General features: G+C 46.3%; 1 protein-coding gene across 3 annotated transcripts in view; it reads left to right on the forward strand.

Moving 5' to 3' along the window:
• The window catches only part of EIF2AK4 (eukaryotic translation initiation factor 2 alpha kinase 4), a 184,569-nt gene that overhangs the window by 148,544 nt on the left and 18,643 nt on the right, over positions 1-17,382 (forward strand). For 2 of the 3 annotated variants that reach the window (XM_073554166.1, XM_073554168.1), the window contains 3 exons: positions 8,200-8,334; positions 10,398-10,508; positions 11,872-11,994. In XM_073554166.1, the coding sequence (XP_073410267.1) occupies positions 8,200-8,334; positions 10,398-10,508; positions 11,872-11,994 (369 nt within the window). The remainder of the gene's footprint in view (positions 1-8,199; positions 8,335-10,397; positions 10,509-11,871; positions 11,995-17,382) is intronic. The other variant, XM_073554169.1, reaches the window with a different exon arrangement.

Genomic DNA, 17,382 nt, shown 5'->3' on the forward strand with positions numbered 1-17,382 from the left:
CCTCCTCCCCCTCTGTGTCTCCCCTTGGTCTTTCCCGGAACACTGCTTCATCACGGTCCTCCTCCCCAGTGTCAGAGGATGATTTGGACCTGGAATCTGACCAGGCCTCTAATATGAGAGACATGGTCCAGAGCCTCATTATGGCGGTCAATCAGACCTTTAACATTACGGATACTGCTATGGAACACGCAGAACAGGCGTTTTCGTTTTAACAGTCGAGACCAGCTCCCAAGGTCTTTGCCACACTGAGAATTTGATGGGGTATTTTCCGGAGAACGAGAAAACCTGACCAGATGCTTCCAAAGAGGGAAGCACCTCGGCATCCTATATCCCTTCCAAGAGAGGCCACAGGCTCGTCAGGATAGAAAAAGGGCCCAAACCCACCCCCTCCCAGAGGAATCTTCTCTGCCGATCAACATCGCGATAAGGGTCATTCTTCTGCCCTTACGTCACTGGGAAAGGCTTCTCAGGGATCTGCCAATCCGAGCTCAAACGAACAATGCCACGGTGGTGGCATATGTCAATCACCATGGCGTCCCTTGGCGATTGCCGAGGTATCCAAGATTTTCATCTGGTCAGACGACAGTTCCGGTGATTTCCACAGTACATATCCCTGACGTGGACAATTGGGCCGCCGACTTTCTCAGCCGCAAGGGTCTCGTGGCCGGAGAGTGGTCTCTGCATCAGGATGTCTTCCATCAAATTTGCCTTCGATGGGACCTCATGGCGTCCTGGCTGAATAGGAAGGTTCCACGGGCTGATAATGGTGGCAGGAGAATAGTGATGTCATTGGACGCTAGGAAAGCATTTGATAGCGTGGAATGGCAATACTTATGGAAAATCATGGAACTGATGGGATTCGGCCCCGCGTTCATTGCCTGGGTGAAGTTATTGTACTCATCCCCAAAGGCGGTAGTTAAGTTGAATGGAGAACAGTCCGGGATGTTTGACTTGCATAGGGGCACAAGGCAGGGGTGTCCGCTGTCCCCGCTATTGTTTGCGGTGGCAGTGGAGCCCCTGGCGGCCAAGATCAGAGCTGAGAGGGGAGTGGTCGGATTTAAATTTGGGAAGCTGGAAGAAAAAATATCATTGTATGCCGACGACATCCTGTTGTTTTTGGAAAGTGCAGGAGAGACACTGGGGTGCGCGATGGATGTAATTAAACAATTTGGGAGGATTTCGGGACTGGAGATAAATTGGCACAAGTCTTATGTCATGGCTGTGGATAGAGCAATAGAAGCGGAGGAGATAGATGAGAGGGGGAAACAACTCCAGCTAGTTTCCCAGTTTAAATACCTAGGGATATGGGTAGCTCTTCCACTGTCCCGATTCACGGGTCTGAATTTGGTTCCTCTGCTAGAGAAATTTAAAGGGAAAATAGGTGCATGGTGCAAATTGGCTTTAACGGTAACGGGTAGAACTAACCTGATTGAGATGGTCCTTATGCCACAACTAATGTACGTTTTGCACAATTCGCCGATATGGCTACCAAAAAAACGGTTTCGGGGCATTGATTCTATCTTCAGATCCTTGATATGGGGCAAGAAGCAGGCACGGATTAAATTTGGAACTCTGCAAAAAGGAAAGGAAGAGGGAGGACTGGCCGCACCAAATCCATGGGTCTATTTCTTGGCAGTACAGGGCCAGCATGTCAGGGGATGGAGAGAGCTCGATTGTGGAGGAGCAGCTCACCGGGTGCTGGTACATGTGACGGGGAGACGCCCACTTATCCAGGGTCTAGAGGATGGTACCTTTAAGAAACTGGGAGCACCATATCCTACCATAGGCATGATTCAGAAAGTATGGGACACCATTAAAAGGATCAGAGGGGTGGATGAGCTGACTAGGTACTCACCGGTGTGGGACAATGAGCATCTGCCGAAACTTAATAAGCCGCGTCAAATGGGCAATTGGAAGGCGAAAGGAGTGAGATATGTATGCCAGCTGCAGAGTGGAACGGACCTGAAGACCTTTGAGACATTGAGAGAGGAATTTGATTTGCCTTCGGTATGGGGGTTTCAATACTATATGCTTCGACATGCTTGGAGGGCACAGTGTAGATTGGGAGCCATGACGGTTCAGGGCGACAATGTACTAGACTTTGTGTGTATGAAGGGAGGGACGAGGGGAGTTATATCGAGCATATATCATGATCTACTACACTCCTATCTGGGGGACAATCACCTCACTGCAAAGAGTAAATGGGAAAGGGAGGTGGGTACCCTCACAACAGAACAATGGGAGGCTATTCTTGAATATGTCCCGAAGATCTCTCTAAACGAGCAGGCACGGCTCTCCCAACTATATGTAATACAAAGAACATACAAAACACCGCTGGTCCTATTCAAGGCGGGCTTGAGGGGAGACTCTAGCTGCCCTAGATGTGGCACAGACCAGGCCGGACTGTTACACATGCTATGGTCGTGTCCGCGGCTGGTGGCATACTGGCTGGTCGTTATCAACAAAATTGAGAGAGCTTATGCATGTACGCTCGACAGGAATCCAGTGCTGTGTGTTTTGGGGGAGGTGGATGGGATACCTGTCTCAGAACATTACAAAGTGGCAATAGCGAGGTTGCTGTATGTGGCACGCAAACTGGAAGGATTCGGAACCCCCCACTAGGAGGGAATTTATTGCTCAGACACGTACGGTAATGCATTTAGAGGAAAGCATTTACAGGCGAAGGCATGGTGAAAGAACTTTCGAAAAAATATGGGCCTCCTGGATGGCGGTGATATGATTGCTAATACTCTCAAGTATACCCGGCACAAGGAGTATTGGAGGAGGGGGGGATGGCTTTGATTGTATTATTACAAGATATGTGAATTGTTACATGTATATTGATATCCACTGTTTATTGTTTAAAATCTTTTGAAACCTAAATAAAAATGACTGGTTTAAAAAAAGGAAGGTTCCACGGTTCGTTTTCAGGTACCGCGATTCTCTCGTTGTGGACGCAGACACTCTGGCAATACCCTGGTCACAGTTTGCTCTTCCCTATCTGTTTCCTCCCCTCCTCCTTCTTCCAAGGCTGTTGAAGATGATCAAGGCGGAAGGGGTGCCAGTCATTTTGTTTGCACCAGATTGGCCCAGGAGGTCTTGGTTCGCATAGATCATCAGTCTTCTCGCGGACGCCACCTAGAGGCTTCCAGACAGACCGGATCTTCTGTCCCAAGGTCCGATCTGCCAGCAGAATTCTCAGTCGCTCAATTTAACGGCATGGCTGTTAAAACCGCAGTTCTGAAAGCGTCCGGGTTTTCAGATCGGGTTATTCGGATCATGATTCAGGCTAGAAAGCAGTCACTGTCCCAGGTCTTTTATCGGACCTGGAGAGCCTATTTCAGCTGGTGTGAATCTAATCATACCCCGCCTATATCCTTTTGCTCTCCCTTCCTTTCTGGCATTTCTGCAGGCTGGACTGGATGCTAGTGTCAGCGCTTTCTATTCTTTTTCATCCTCTTCTCAGGTCAGAACTTTCCTCCAGGTAGTATGCTGCGCCCCTGTACCGGACACCCGTGGACCCCTGGGACCTCAATCTGGTCCTGGAGGCCCATAGGAGTTCTCTTTTGAACCTCTTCGAGAGGTCTCTCTGAAGGTCTTGGAAGGTGGTGTGGTCTTGTGGCCATCACCTCCATTAGGTGCGTTTCGGAATTGGCAGCTCTTTCTTGTCATCCCCCCCCCCCTTTCCTTGTTCTCCACCAGGACAAGATGGTTTTGCGGCTTCTACCTTCTTTCCTTCTCAAGGTGGTGTCCGCTTTTCACCTAAATGAAGATATTGTCCTCCCTTTTTGCCCGGCTCCGACTCATCCTTTGGAGCGATCATTGAACAGGTTAGACCTGGTCAGGGTGGTGCCGGTCTATCTGGCTAGGACAGCCCCCATTAGGAAGACAGACTCTCTCTTTGTCATTCTAAAGGCTGTGCGTAGAGGCCTGCTGGCCTCCAAGGCTACGATTGCTCCATTTATCCGGACGGCAATTCTGGAGGCATACTGGGTTAAGAACAGAGCGCCTCCCCTTGGGATTAAGGCACACTCTACCCGGGCAGTGGGTGCCTCCTGGGCAGTTCTCTTTAGGGCATCCGCCCTGCAACTCTGCAAAGCGGCAACCTGTTCTTCCATCCACATGTTCGCCGAATTTTTAGCTTCCATACCTACGGTTTGGTGGACGCCAGCCTAGGTAGAAGGCTCTTGCAGGCAGCAGCGGGGAGTTCTCTGACCTGAACGGAGTTTCTGCTATTCCCTCCCCAGGGACAGCTTTGGGACGTCCCATGGTTTCCTGTGTCCCCCAATGAAACGAAAGAGAAAACAGAATTTTGGTTACTCACCGTAAAATGTTTCTCGGAGCCTTCATTGGGGGGCACAGCACCCTCCAATGTTTATCAGCTCTACTTGCTGTGTTATAGTGTTACAGTTTGAGTTGTGTTTTTTTTTCTTTTACATGTTGCTTCTCCTACTGCTTTCTCACTAACTGATTAACCTAGTGCCAGTCAGTGGGGGGGTCTACACTGCAGAGGAGGAGCTAACTTTTTTGTGCATAGTGTTAGGCTCCTAGTGGCAGCAGCATACACCCCTTGGTTTCCTGTGTCCCCCAATGAAGGCTCCGAGAAACTGATTTTACGGTCAGTAACCGAAAGTCCTGTTTTGTCTATCATTTCATGGGTGCTGTCTCCCTCAATGGATGTTCCTAGAAAGACAGAAAAGATGATTGTGTATTTACAGTAAAATCTATCACTTCAATGGGGGACACAACACTCATGGTTTCCTGTGTCCCCCCCCCCCCCCAATGAAGGATCCAAGAAAAAGATGTTACAGTGAGTGTCCAAAATCATCTTTTCCCTAGCGCTTCATTTGGGGACACAAGAAACCATGGGTGCTGTGTCCCCCCAATGAAGGCTCCAAGAAACGGATTTTATGTTGATTACCCAAAATCTTCTTTTCCTTCTAATACAGCAAGGGGCTCTTTTTGCTCAATGCCAAATTATCTTTATTTGCAGATAACTGGGTGCTGGATAGAGACAATGCTAATCGATTTTTAGGAACCTGTCCAGCAACCCAATTTGTGATGGGTCCGCTGGATGGGAGCCCAGCACATTACCTTTGACATCCCCAGCTCTTTTAATTAGCTGGCTTTTAATTGTGGCCTAATGCTCATGTGATGTCAGACCAGGCTGGCTAATCGAAAGTTGGTATGACCCATAGTCCCCCAACTCCAGTCCTCATGGCCCCCAACAGACCATGTTTTCAGGACTTCTTTAGTATTGCACAGGTGATTATGTCATCTCAATACTAAGGAAATCTTTGAAAACCTGAACTGTTGGGGGGGGTCTGTGAGGACTGAAGTTCGGAAACACTGGTAAAAGCATTTTTATATGCAATAATTATGGGACCCCCTAATTCTTAGGAGTATAACACCAAATATGTGCATTGTTGAACTTGTTACTACAGCCAGAATGAAAATCCTGGCCAGGATATTGTAAACCAGTCATTCTGACTCTGCGAGTATGTGACATGTGTACATGAGTGTAAATCTAGTGGGTACAGATATTTTTGTTGTAAGGGCATATGTTGACAGAACAGCAAGTGCAAAAATGAGGACACGGATAATTCCAGCAAGTAGAGGTTAGAAATAGTGATGAGCAAACATGCTCGGATAAGGTGGATTGCCTGTTTGTTAGACAATCCCTGCATGTGTAGCGGCTGTCAAACAGCCTAGAGACATGTAGCCGCGGGGAGTAGAACATAGTATTCAAGCACGACAAAGACACTGTTAGCACATGAGCATGGCGGATAAGGCCGTATCCCAGCTCTCTCTCATCACTAGTTAGAAGTAGTGAAAGAACACTTCAGGAACAGAAAACTCTCTGCTATGCCTGTGCAGAACCTGAAGGGGGCAGTACAGGACCTTCCCATGCTCTTTAGTATATGAAGAATGGAGAGCATGTATAGATATTTTTGCCTATGTGCTTTGACAATTCATGTTGCTGCACTCTCTACTTTTTTTTTTTTTAACTCGTTTTATTGAAGATAATACAACATAACGAGGTTACATCATATTTCTCATTGGTCATTAATGTTGTATGGCAAAGTTGGCCCTGCCCTCAATATACCATGGGTCTAATATCTTAACCAAAGCTATGACACCCATGCCAGACACCAAATTTCACATACTTTATCATGAAAGAATACTCCTCATTCATTGTCTATACTCTGACACATCAGTGTGGGGACAGATGCACAAAAGTTCTCATATGGATGTTAATCCATCGTCTTCTAATACCATGAAACCAGGGGTGCACAACCTGCCCCCCACAATACCCCTCTGTGCGGCCTCAACCCTCTGCACAGTGTCTGGTCACATGTATGTCCCATGTCATGGAGTTATGGATGGTGGCCTGTGTGGTCATTTCTAGGCCTCTCACCTCCTGATAGGTGATCCCTATCAATGGAACCGGCGCCTATTAGAAATCTATGGTGCATGCTTTCAATATGCAGTTAATATCTCCAAAGTTAATACTTTGGTTATATTGCGGCCCATGGGGTTGGTACCATCTGACCATGTTTCCCTCGGACCCAAAAAGGTTGGTGCCCCCATACTTTTAAATCTTCTGGTAGCACACCTTGCTTATATACCTTTTTAATGTGACATTAGCAGATTACACATACCATATTTTTACATTAAAGAGGTGCCGTTATGGGCATAGTGAATAGTTTCCTGTAGCCCAGTGTTTCCCAAACTCCAGTCCTCACGTCTCCCCGCATATCACGTTTTCAGGATTCACTTAGTTTTGAACAGTTGAGAATTTCTGGTAATTTCTGATGTCTTGATAATATGGTAATTCCATCAATACTATACAAATTCTAAAAAAACACCATCTGTAGGGGCCGTGAGGACTGGGTTTGTGAAACACTGCTATAGTCAGACCCTTTAGTGCTTGCTTGGGAAAGTAAATCCCATCTCTTCCTCTTATGGTTTCTATTTATTTGCTCATACAGCAATGACTTTTATAAAACTGTATGACACATAAGCAAGATGACATTTGCACCTTCCATAAGGAAGTGTTAACCTCTTCACGACATCCGTTGTACATGTACAAGTCGGAAGTGGGTGTATGGAGAGCCAACAGGTGATGGGATGTGTATTACAGACAGGACCTGCCGCTAACAATTGCGGGTTGGAACTGAGCTTTGCCCGCAATTTTTAACTTGTTAAATGCCGCTGTCAATCTCTGACCGCTGCATTTAACACTCCTCAGCATGTATGCGCGTCATTCTCTCCGCCCATTGGCGTGCATGTGACTGCTGATGACCTGAAAAAAAAAGAAAAAATCTGAAAAAAATAAAAACAACTGTTCAAAATCCCCCTTTTCACCATTCAAAAAAAAAAAAAAAAAAAAAAAAAAAAATCAGTGTTATCGCCACTTCTATCAAAATATAAAAACCATTAAACTGATCAGTAAACACTGGAAAAAAAAATTCAAGACTGCCAAATTTCGGGGTGTGTATTTTTTTTTTGTCATCACAATTCAACAAAAAATGTTGTAGTAAATGACCTAAAAAGTCACTTCTATCCCAAAATGGTATTAATGAAAACATTGTTTTGTCCCGCAAAAAATAAGCTACCACACAGCCCCATCGGCCGAAATATGAAAATGGTGACACAACCCAAAAAATTGTTTTTGCAAACTTCTGATTTTTTTTTACCACTAAAATAATAAAAAAAAAAGCCTGCACATGTTGAAAATCTCCATAATCGAATTGATGAGAAGAATCATATTGAGATTTCTTTTTTACCACAAAATACACACCATAAAAACAATTCCAAAAAACAATGACAGAATTGCGTTTTTTTTTTTTTCCCACAATTTCACCGCACTTGGAATTTTTTTTCACATTTTCCAATACACTATGTGGGAAAATGATTGGTGTCATTCAAAAGTACAAATAAAATAAATAAATAAATAAATAAAAAAGCAGTTGTGTCAATGTGGAAAAAAAAATTAGAGTTATCGCTCTGGGAAGAAGGGGAGGGAAAACCGGAAATTGGCCCTGTCGTAATTGGCTGAAATTGCTAGAGATCAGCTAAAAGTTGTCTACATAGCCAAATTTTCTGGAGATTATGCATCGGAATTGTAGTGCTCCGTGTCGTTACGACATGTTGCTGCGCTGGATCCCACTTATGAAGACGTTCTTTTTCTCTTAGGTTGTTGTGAATTTCGGCCTCATCTATAAGATGCAGCAGCACAATGGGATTGTTTTTCAGTTTGTTGCATTCATCAAACGCCGACAGAGAACTGTTCCCGAGATCCTGGCCGCCGGGGGCAGATACGACCATCTGGTACGTCTTCAGTATAATGGACGGGGCAGTGCTTGCAGCTGTGGAGGCTGTCTTGTATGGAGTGTCACCATGTGCTGATTATCTGCTGAAACATTTACGGTCATTACCTCATCAAAGAAAAGAGGAACCGGTCCATTATTATTATACAAAGTTGTGGTCAGTCCCATCTGTCATGGAGATGACATTTGTAGAATTTCCATGCCGCGCTACACTTTTTATTGGGGAGTGAGGTGGTAAAATTTCATGTATGTTTTCGTTTGCAATTTTCTTTGGCCACCTGTACCTCATGACCATGTTTCGGCTGGCCACCCAGCTCTGCAGGGAACTTGCCAAGCAGGATAGCTGGATCGGTGCTGTGTCCCCTTCGTCCTAGCAATCTGTGGGGCCCCCATTGATCATAGAGTGATAGAATATAGTAGCGATATGCCATCACTTGAAGATGGGAATAACCCTCTAATTTACATTTTGTATGTCCAGTCTATAATCTCTGAAATCCATATAAAAGTAAGCAGGAGTCGTTATTGGGGCGAGATGAGGGGGGATATTGTTCTCACCAGACATGCAGTCCAGTGCAGGAGGGTGAAATCCATGTGGAGGGTACCGGTCCCGTTGGTGAAGTTCAGTCAAGTAATAAAATTGTGAGGAAATAAATCGGCACATCCATTCAACAATGAGTAAGGCCGGTTTCACATTAGCGCTTTTTAAGCGCACGCACGGCCGGGGTAGCTCCGCCCCCGAGCCGGCTCTCTGCCCGGCGTGCCCGCCCCTTGCTTGTAGCGCCGCCTACTAGCGGACAGCGGCGCCTGCGATCGGCGCACCCTATCTTTAGCATAGGGTGCGCAGATCGTGCGCAGGCCGTGCGCTAGTTGCGCTTTGACCTGCGCTGCGCACTTTTGACGGTGCGCCGCGTGCGCCAAAATCCGAAAAGTTTGATTTTGGCGCGCACGGCGCACCGTCAAAAGTGCGCAGCGCAGGTCAAAGCGCAACTAGCGCACGGCCTGCGCACGATCTGCGCACCCTATGCTAAAGATAGGGTGCGCCGATCGCAGGCGCCGCTGTCCGCTAGTAGGCGGCGCTACAAGCAAGGGGCGGGCACGCCGGGCAGAGAGCCGGCTCGGGGGCGGAGCTACCCCCGGCCGTGCGTGCGCTTAAAAAGCGCTAATGTGAAACCAGCCTAAGATATATAAAAAATGTATTGATATATTTTATTCATTGTTGGATGGATGTGCCGATTTTATTTCCTCCTCACAATTTTATTACTTGTACGGCCCTTGCACTAAGGCCAAGATTACACTTGCAACTGCAATGCAAGAATCTCGCGCATCAATACCTGGCACTGCCGCTGGCACTCGGGACCGGAGTGTCCGGCTGCATGTATTTCTATGCAGCTGAGCACTCCGGTCCCGAATGCCGGCGGCAGTGCCAGGTATTGATGCAAGTTTCTCGCATTGCAATTGCAAGTGTGACGCCAGACCTTAGAGAAGCCAATTTTTTTTAAAATGTATTTATTTTCATGTTCTTATGCAAGTGAGGCACGCGGAGCCCCTGGCCAGGGCTGCCCAGTCCAGAGCACCTTACTTCGCACTTTTTCACCAATTGGGGTGCTTGCACCCATTCAGTGGCCCTGTCGGGGCTTCTGTTTGAACCCTCAGCAAAGCAGGATTTGGACGTATGTGCCGTCGGGACCATAGACTATAATGGTGCTGGCAGAGCCAGTGTGCACTCTGCTGTGCATCATTTTTAGACTTGTAGGCCTACTGGAGACAGACATTAGACATAGCAGACTGCATCTGGGTGTCCGCCTCCAGTAGGTGTACATGCCCTGAAAATGATGCACGACAGAGCGCACATTCGCTCTTTTGGCACCATTATAATCTATAGTCCCTTTGGTGCACACGCCCAAATCCCGTTTTGCTGGCGCTGTGGACCAAGCCCCGACAGGAGACTCTGAACGTATGCCTGAATGTACTGTGAAAGCACCCTCAAGGATTTTGGAGTATTTTTACCTGTGCTGGCAACTATGTGACAGTATCCATTATGTAACACTTTGTTCTGTTTTTCAGATTTCACAGTTTAAAGGACCTCAGACTGGATCCTTCGCTCTGCCCTGTGCGGTCGGTGTTAGCATAGCGATCGATAAGATCTCCGCTGCACTTTCCAGCGCTGATGAAAATGTAAGCTCTTAGTACCTAATGAAAACCACAGGACAGCTCTGTTTCATCATTTTGGAATTCTTTAGATATATCGAAGAAAAATGCTGGGAACTGTCTGAAAATGTGGCAATTAGAGAGGATTGTGCCACGCTTTATTAAGGTCCAGCAATACAAAGCTTTACCTGTTTTCACTGGAGAAGATCCCTGGGGTATAGAAGCTCCTTACAGCTGCTCTTCTGGCATCATGATGTACCTTTGTATTACCACAGCCTTGTACAACAAAACATTTAGCCCTGAAAACAGGAATCGTTAAGGGGAATGCAAGCAACGCATCCAGGTTGTTCTGGGGAAATGTTTTTCTGCACAAAATCCTGAAGACAAAAAAAACAAGCTGTATGCATGAGATTTCTGAAATCTCATAGGCTTTGCTGGCAGTGTAAAATTAGCATAAAAAAATAAAAGCGCAGCAAAAATACCTAGTATGAACTTGGCCTTAATGCCTGGGATGTGTACAGCATGGTGCATTGTAGTCTTGAGGTCCCCATACACATTACATAGCTGGTGGTCTATGACTATCTCTCCAGACTCCCCCATACGCATAAACACTTGTCTCGTGTCTTTTAAGAAAAGAAAAGCATCGGCCCCAAAGTTCAGCAGGGTCATTACTTCTCTCCCCTAACATCACCTATAGAGGGAGAGCTTGGAGGCGCCTATATACATTGTACTGCCAACCGACCCTATCAACATTGGCGGGTTTGGACGACTTTATTCTAATGTATATGAGGATCTTTACAGAATTAATCTCTTTTTGAAGCTATAAGAGCTGGGTCCTCTGGAGCATCAGATGCTCTTACTTGTTCTCCTCGTTGATTCTAGGGGCATGTGAATATCATAGATGGGTTATCCAACCAGGGGACAGTACTCTGACGGTATATGGGCACAGGTTGTCTATACCACTCTCCTAAATGCTCGGGGAAAAAAAAATATAATCCTGGTAAGATCCTGTCCTCAAATATACAGGGTCTCAACCTCTGCTATAGTGATTTATGGGTTTTAATAGCTTTCTATAGATGTCACTCACTGAAATGAGCCTATGATGCAACATAAAAAACCCCCCAACGTTATAAAGTGACATCACTACCCCAAGAGTGGATCTGACATCCTCTTGAGTCATGTCACTCTGCAATTACAAGGCCGCTCCAGCAGCATCCGGCAAAGCAGTGAGCCGCTGATGCCACCAGTCGTGGCTTGTAATGCCTCTGTACGCCTTGCTGTACCTTCATTATGTGCCCCAGCGTACACTGCAGATTATAAACGTGTATGTATATACTTGGGAAATATTACAAGCCTCCTTTGGATATTGATTTCTGCTTGTTATTTCCAGGTGAGCAGCTGTGACCTGCTTGTGGTGAGTGCCGGCCAGATGTCTGTGAACAGGGCTATCGGCATCATTCAGAAGCTGTGGACTTCTGGCATTACAGCCGAGATAATGTATGACTGGTCTGAGGCAAGTAGTAGCCAAGAATCTTATCTGAGATAAACATTCGTGATGAGCTCAAGTGCTTGCTACTCGAGTTCGCATCAAGTGCTCAGGTACACACTGCACAGCCACAAAACATGTGGGGATTGCCTGTCATACGTGGATATTCCCAGCGTATTTTTGGCTAATAGGCGCAAAACATGCAGGGCAAGGGGGCAAGGACTCGAGCATATCCGATTGAGCACTTGCGATACTTGGTGCGTACTCGAACATCCGATGCAAACTCAAGTAGTGAGCACTTTCACTCATCGCTAATAAATAGTGATGAGCAAGCATGCTTGTGTCCTAATCCGAGTATTTTCGGCGTGCTCAGAAAAAAAAATGTTGGAGTCCCTGCAGCACCATGTCTCGCGGCTGTTAGACAGCTGCAACACATACAGGGATTGTCTAACAATGGTGGCTCTGCAGCGCTGGGGTCCTGGGTTCAAATCCCACCAAGGACAACATCTGCAAGGAGTTTGTATGTTCCCTCCGTGTTTGCGTGGGTTTCTTCCTGGTATTTCGGTTTCCTCCCACACTCCAAAGACATACTGATAGGAATTCCCCATCGGGGACAGTGCCAATAATGTCTGTAGAGCGCAGTGGAATTAATGGCACTATATAAATGAGTAAAATAAATAAAAACAAGCAAGCAATCCCTACATGCGAGACATGCAGCCACGGGGACTCAAACAAAAAAGGGGGGGGTTAAAGTGCATTTTGCCTAATTTTGTTGAAGGAGGAATGGAAGAGACTATTTTATAGTGTGGATTTTACGCGCTTAAAATCTGTATTTTGGGGGTTGTATAGGGCAGTGGAAACTGTCTTTTGTTGGATTTTTTTTTAAAATATACAGCACGTCAACACACCATTTTCAGAGAAAAGTACACCTGGCTGCAATTGTGCAGCCCGGATGTGATTCATGCTGCCTGTTCAGGCAGCATGAATCAGATGACTATTTCCCTTTAACCATCATAATCTTGATTTTATCCTCATCCTTTGACAAGTTCCTGAATAAATCCTTGCAACTGAGTTGATGCAAGTATAAATTTTGTAGTGTTTCTAGACTCGGCCAAGTCTTATTTATTCAGCTTAAGCAGAAACTGGCCACAAAATTCTGCCACCACCGTACCTAGGACCAGCGATGTATCCAGCCTTTTTCATAGAAAATTATGAAAATTTATATTAATCTTTGTTTCAATTTGCCACACAAGCGACATCTTTAATTTGATAGGATTTTGATTCTAGTGTCCTCATGACAATTCCTAATTTTTTTTCCCTTCCCCATGACGGCACCGCAGACATGAGAGATGGTATCCGCCCCCAGGAAATCTGTAGCAGAGACATAAGAAGGGGGCGGCACCTCTCTTCCTCAGTTTGGTTTCCTGTTTCCCGCAGGCGGATGCCTGGGGCAGAGTCCCTACCTCCAGAGGGATCCCCCTCTGATGTCGTCCGGTCAGGAGGCCGAGGTCCGCGGGAAGAGGATGGCAGCGAGGCGCGGTGGCGCGCGCCTGTCAGGCCAGCTCGGTGGGCGCTGTGAGCGGTGTCCTCCTCGTGAGACTCACCGGCGGCAGCTCCAGTGGGAGGATGGGCCGGGGGAGGCGTGGCCACCACGACGCTGGCGCCGACTGAGTGGAGACGGCTTCCGGGGTCGCACCGGAAGTGACGTCACACGCCGGGGGTGCGGTGTACTGGGCACTTCCGGGTGGGAGCTGTCCCAGAAGCGCGCACCACTCCTCCATAAAAAGGGAGGCAAGGCAGGTGCCACTGATCCCTGAGAGGCTGCACACAGGCTCCGGAGTTGTAGAGCCAGATCAGCAGCGGAGCGCAGATGGATCCTGAAGGCGAGATGCGCGCGCAAGTGGAAGAGCCACCGGCTACCGGGATACCCAGAGGGCTGGGTGAGTGCCTTTGTAAGGCAGCACAATATATTAACAACTGCCCTATGTATGTCTTCTGTAGGGAAAGGCCACATCAAAGCAAAAGAACAAGGAATGTGCACTATGCAAAAAGGCCCTAGCTAAATGTTATGAGAAGCGACTTTGTCGCTCGTGCATTAAAAAACCAGTGGCCGAAGAGTCACCATCCCTGTTCCAGAGCATTAAAACTATTATCCGGGATCAAGTAAAGTCGACGGTAAAAGATGAATTAAAGGAGCAGACTACACTTGGCTCCGATATAACTCCTGCTTCACCCCCGCCCCCACCTCCTCCTCTCCCTCCCACAGAAATAACTGCAGACATAGAGTCTGAGGAAGAACAAGGGGAGATAGGGCCTTCGGACTCGGACCTGGACTCCTCGGACAAGGAAAATGGTCGTCCATATTTCCCATCTGAGGACATTGGGAAATTACTAAAGCTTGTAAGGTAAGGTCCACAATGGGACTTGAAACACCAAAAGAGCCAAAGTCAATTCAAGATGCTATGTTTAGCAATCTTGAGGGGAAAAAAGAAAGGGTTTTTCCCTTCCATGATAGTTAAATTTGATCAAGAGGGAATGGAAGAAACCCAACAAAAAAATGTCCATACCGCAGGCGCTCAAACGTAAATACCCGTTTGATGAGGAGGTATGCAATAATGGGGAAAAAGCTCCCAGACTAGATGCCGCCATTGCTAGTACATCCAGGGGAATAACATTGCCATTTGAGGACATGGGCGCCTTAAAAGATCCCCTTGACAAGAAAGCAGACGCTTTTCTAAAATCTGCTTGGGAAGCATCGGCTTGGTCATTTAAGCCGGGGGTGGCCGCCACTTGTACAGCGCGTGCTATGGTCAAGTGGTTAGACGAATTAAGTGACCAAATTAAGAATAAATGCCCTAGGGAGACACTGCTGGAGGCAATACCTTCTCTACAGAAGGCAGCGGGATTCCTGGCTGACGCCACAGTAGATTCTGTCAGATGTGCCGCCCGTGCATGCGCCCTTTCAAATTCAGGCCGCAGAGCACTTTGGTTAAAGAACTGGTCGGCAGACTTCCAGTCAAAGGTTAAACTCTGCGCCGTCCCTTGTGAGGGTCAATACCTGTTTGGGAAAGCATTGGACGAAATTTTAGAAAAAGCGTCAGATAAGAAAAAACTGTTTCCACCCCCCTTCCCTAGGCGTCGGTGGACTGAAGCTCGCTCGTCCTTTCGTGGAGCAGGGAACAGAGGGAGCCGAGGGTGGCCAGACGATAGAACCACGCGGGGCAGACCCTGGAGGGGAAAAGAGAAAGGATTCCTCTTCAGTAAAACCACCCCGAGACCCGATACTAAGCAATGACGCCAGGGCGGTTGGGGGAAGGCTTCGGTTCTTTGTCCATCAATGGGTAGCATTGCCCGCCTCAAAGTGGGTAACCGACCTGTTAGCCGAGGGCCTACGACTAAGGTTTCTAAGCCTTCCACCTCAAAGAGTAAAAGTGACCCGGGTAGCCAAAAAGAATCAGGCCACACTAGAAAAGGAGATTCAACTCCTCATGCAAAAGGAGGTACAGTCATATGTTAAAGTTTGGGCACCCATATTAATGTTAACCTATTTCTTTATAACAATTTTGGTTTTTGCAACAGCTATTTCAGTTTCATATATCTAATAACTGATGGACTCAGTTATATTTCTGGATTCAAATGAGGTTTATTGTACTAACAGAAAATGTGCAATCTGCATTTAAACAAAATTTGACCGGTGCAAAAGTATGGGCACCCTTATCATTTTCTTGATTTGAACACTCCTAACTACTTTTTACTGACTTCCTGAAGCACTAAATTGGTTTTGTAACCTCATTGAGCTTTGAACTTCATAGCCAGGTGTATCAAATCAGGAGAAAAGGTATTTAAGGTGGCCACTTGCAAGTAGTTCTCCTATTTGATTCTCCTATGAAGAGTGGCATCATGGGCTCCTCAAAACAACTCTCAAATGATCTGAAAACAAAGATTATTCAACATAGCTTTTCAGGGGAAGGATACAAAAAGTTGTCTCAGAGATTTAACCTGTCAGTTTCCACTGTGAGGAACATAGTAAGGAAATGGAAGAACACAGGTACAGTTCTTGTTAAGCCCAGAAGTGGCAGGCCAAGAAAAATATCAGAAAGGCAGAGAAGAAGAATGGTGAGAACAGTCAAGGACAATCCACAGACCACCTCCAAAGACCTGCAGCCTCATCTTGCTGCAGATGGTGTCACTGTGCATCGGTCAACAATACAGCGCACTTTGCACAAGGAGAAGCTGTACGGGAGAGTGATGCGAAAGAAGCCATTTCTGCAAGCACGCCACAAACAGAGTCGCCTGAGGTATGAAAAAGTACATTTGGACAAGCCAGTTACATTATGGAAGAAGGTCCTGTGGACTGATGAAACAAAGGTTGAGTTGTTTGGTCATACAAAAAGGCGTTATGCATGGAGGCTAAAAAACACAGCATTCCAAGAAAAACACTTGCTACCCACAGTAAAATTTGGTGGAGGTTCCATCATGCTTTGGGGCTGTGTGGCCAATGCTGGCACCGGGCATCTTGTTAAAGTTGAGGGTCGCATGGATTCAACTCAGTATCAGCAGATTCTTGACAATAATGTGCAAGAATCAGTGATGAAGTTGAAGTTACGCAGGGGATGGATATTTCAGCAAGACAATGACCTGAATATCATTGAACATCTGTGGGATGATTTGAAGCGGGTTGTCCATGCTCGGCGACCATCAAACTTAACTGAACTGGAATTGTTTTGTAAACAGGAATGGTCACAAATATCTTCATCCAGGAACTCATTAATAGCTACAGGAAGCGACTAGAGGCTGTTATTTTTGCAAAAGGAGGATCTACGAAATATGTCACTTTTATGTTGAGGTGCCCATACTTTTGCACCGATCAAATTTTGTTAAAATGCAGATTGCACATTTTCTGTTAGTACAATAAACCTCATTTGAATCCAGAAATATAACTGGGGCCATCAGTTATTAGATATATGAAACAAATAGCTGTTGCAAAAGCCAAAATTGTTATAAAGAAAAAAGGTTAACATTAATAGGGTGCCCAAACTTTAACATATGACTGTACTAATAAAGTACCGTGTCATCAAGTAGAGAAAGGATTTTACATCACTCTGTTCCTCACGCCAAAGCCAGATGGGTCACTAAGAACAATATTCAATCTCAAAGCCCTGAATCAATACATCAGAACAGAGAAATTCAAAATGGAGACCTTGGGGTTAGCAGTGAAGCTACTCGACCCGGGTTGCTACATGGCAGTAATAGATCTTACCGACGCCTATTACCATGTCCCAATATGGGGGGAACACCAACAATATCTAAGATTGGTAGTAGAGATTGCTCAAGTCCCCACTCATCTACAGTACCAGTGCCTACCCTTCGGGGTATCAGTGGCCCCTCGTATATTTACAAAAATCATCTGGGAAG

This window comes from Dendrobates tinctorius, unplaced genomic scaffold, assembly GCF_039654945.1.
Source record: "Dendrobates tinctorius isolate UK_male_01 unplaced genomic scaffold, ASM3965494v1 ptg000208l, whole genome shotgun sequence".
In the NCBI taxonomy this organism is placed as follows: Eukaryota; Metazoa; Chordata; class Amphibia; order Anura; family Dendrobatidae; genus Dendrobates; species Dendrobates tinctorius.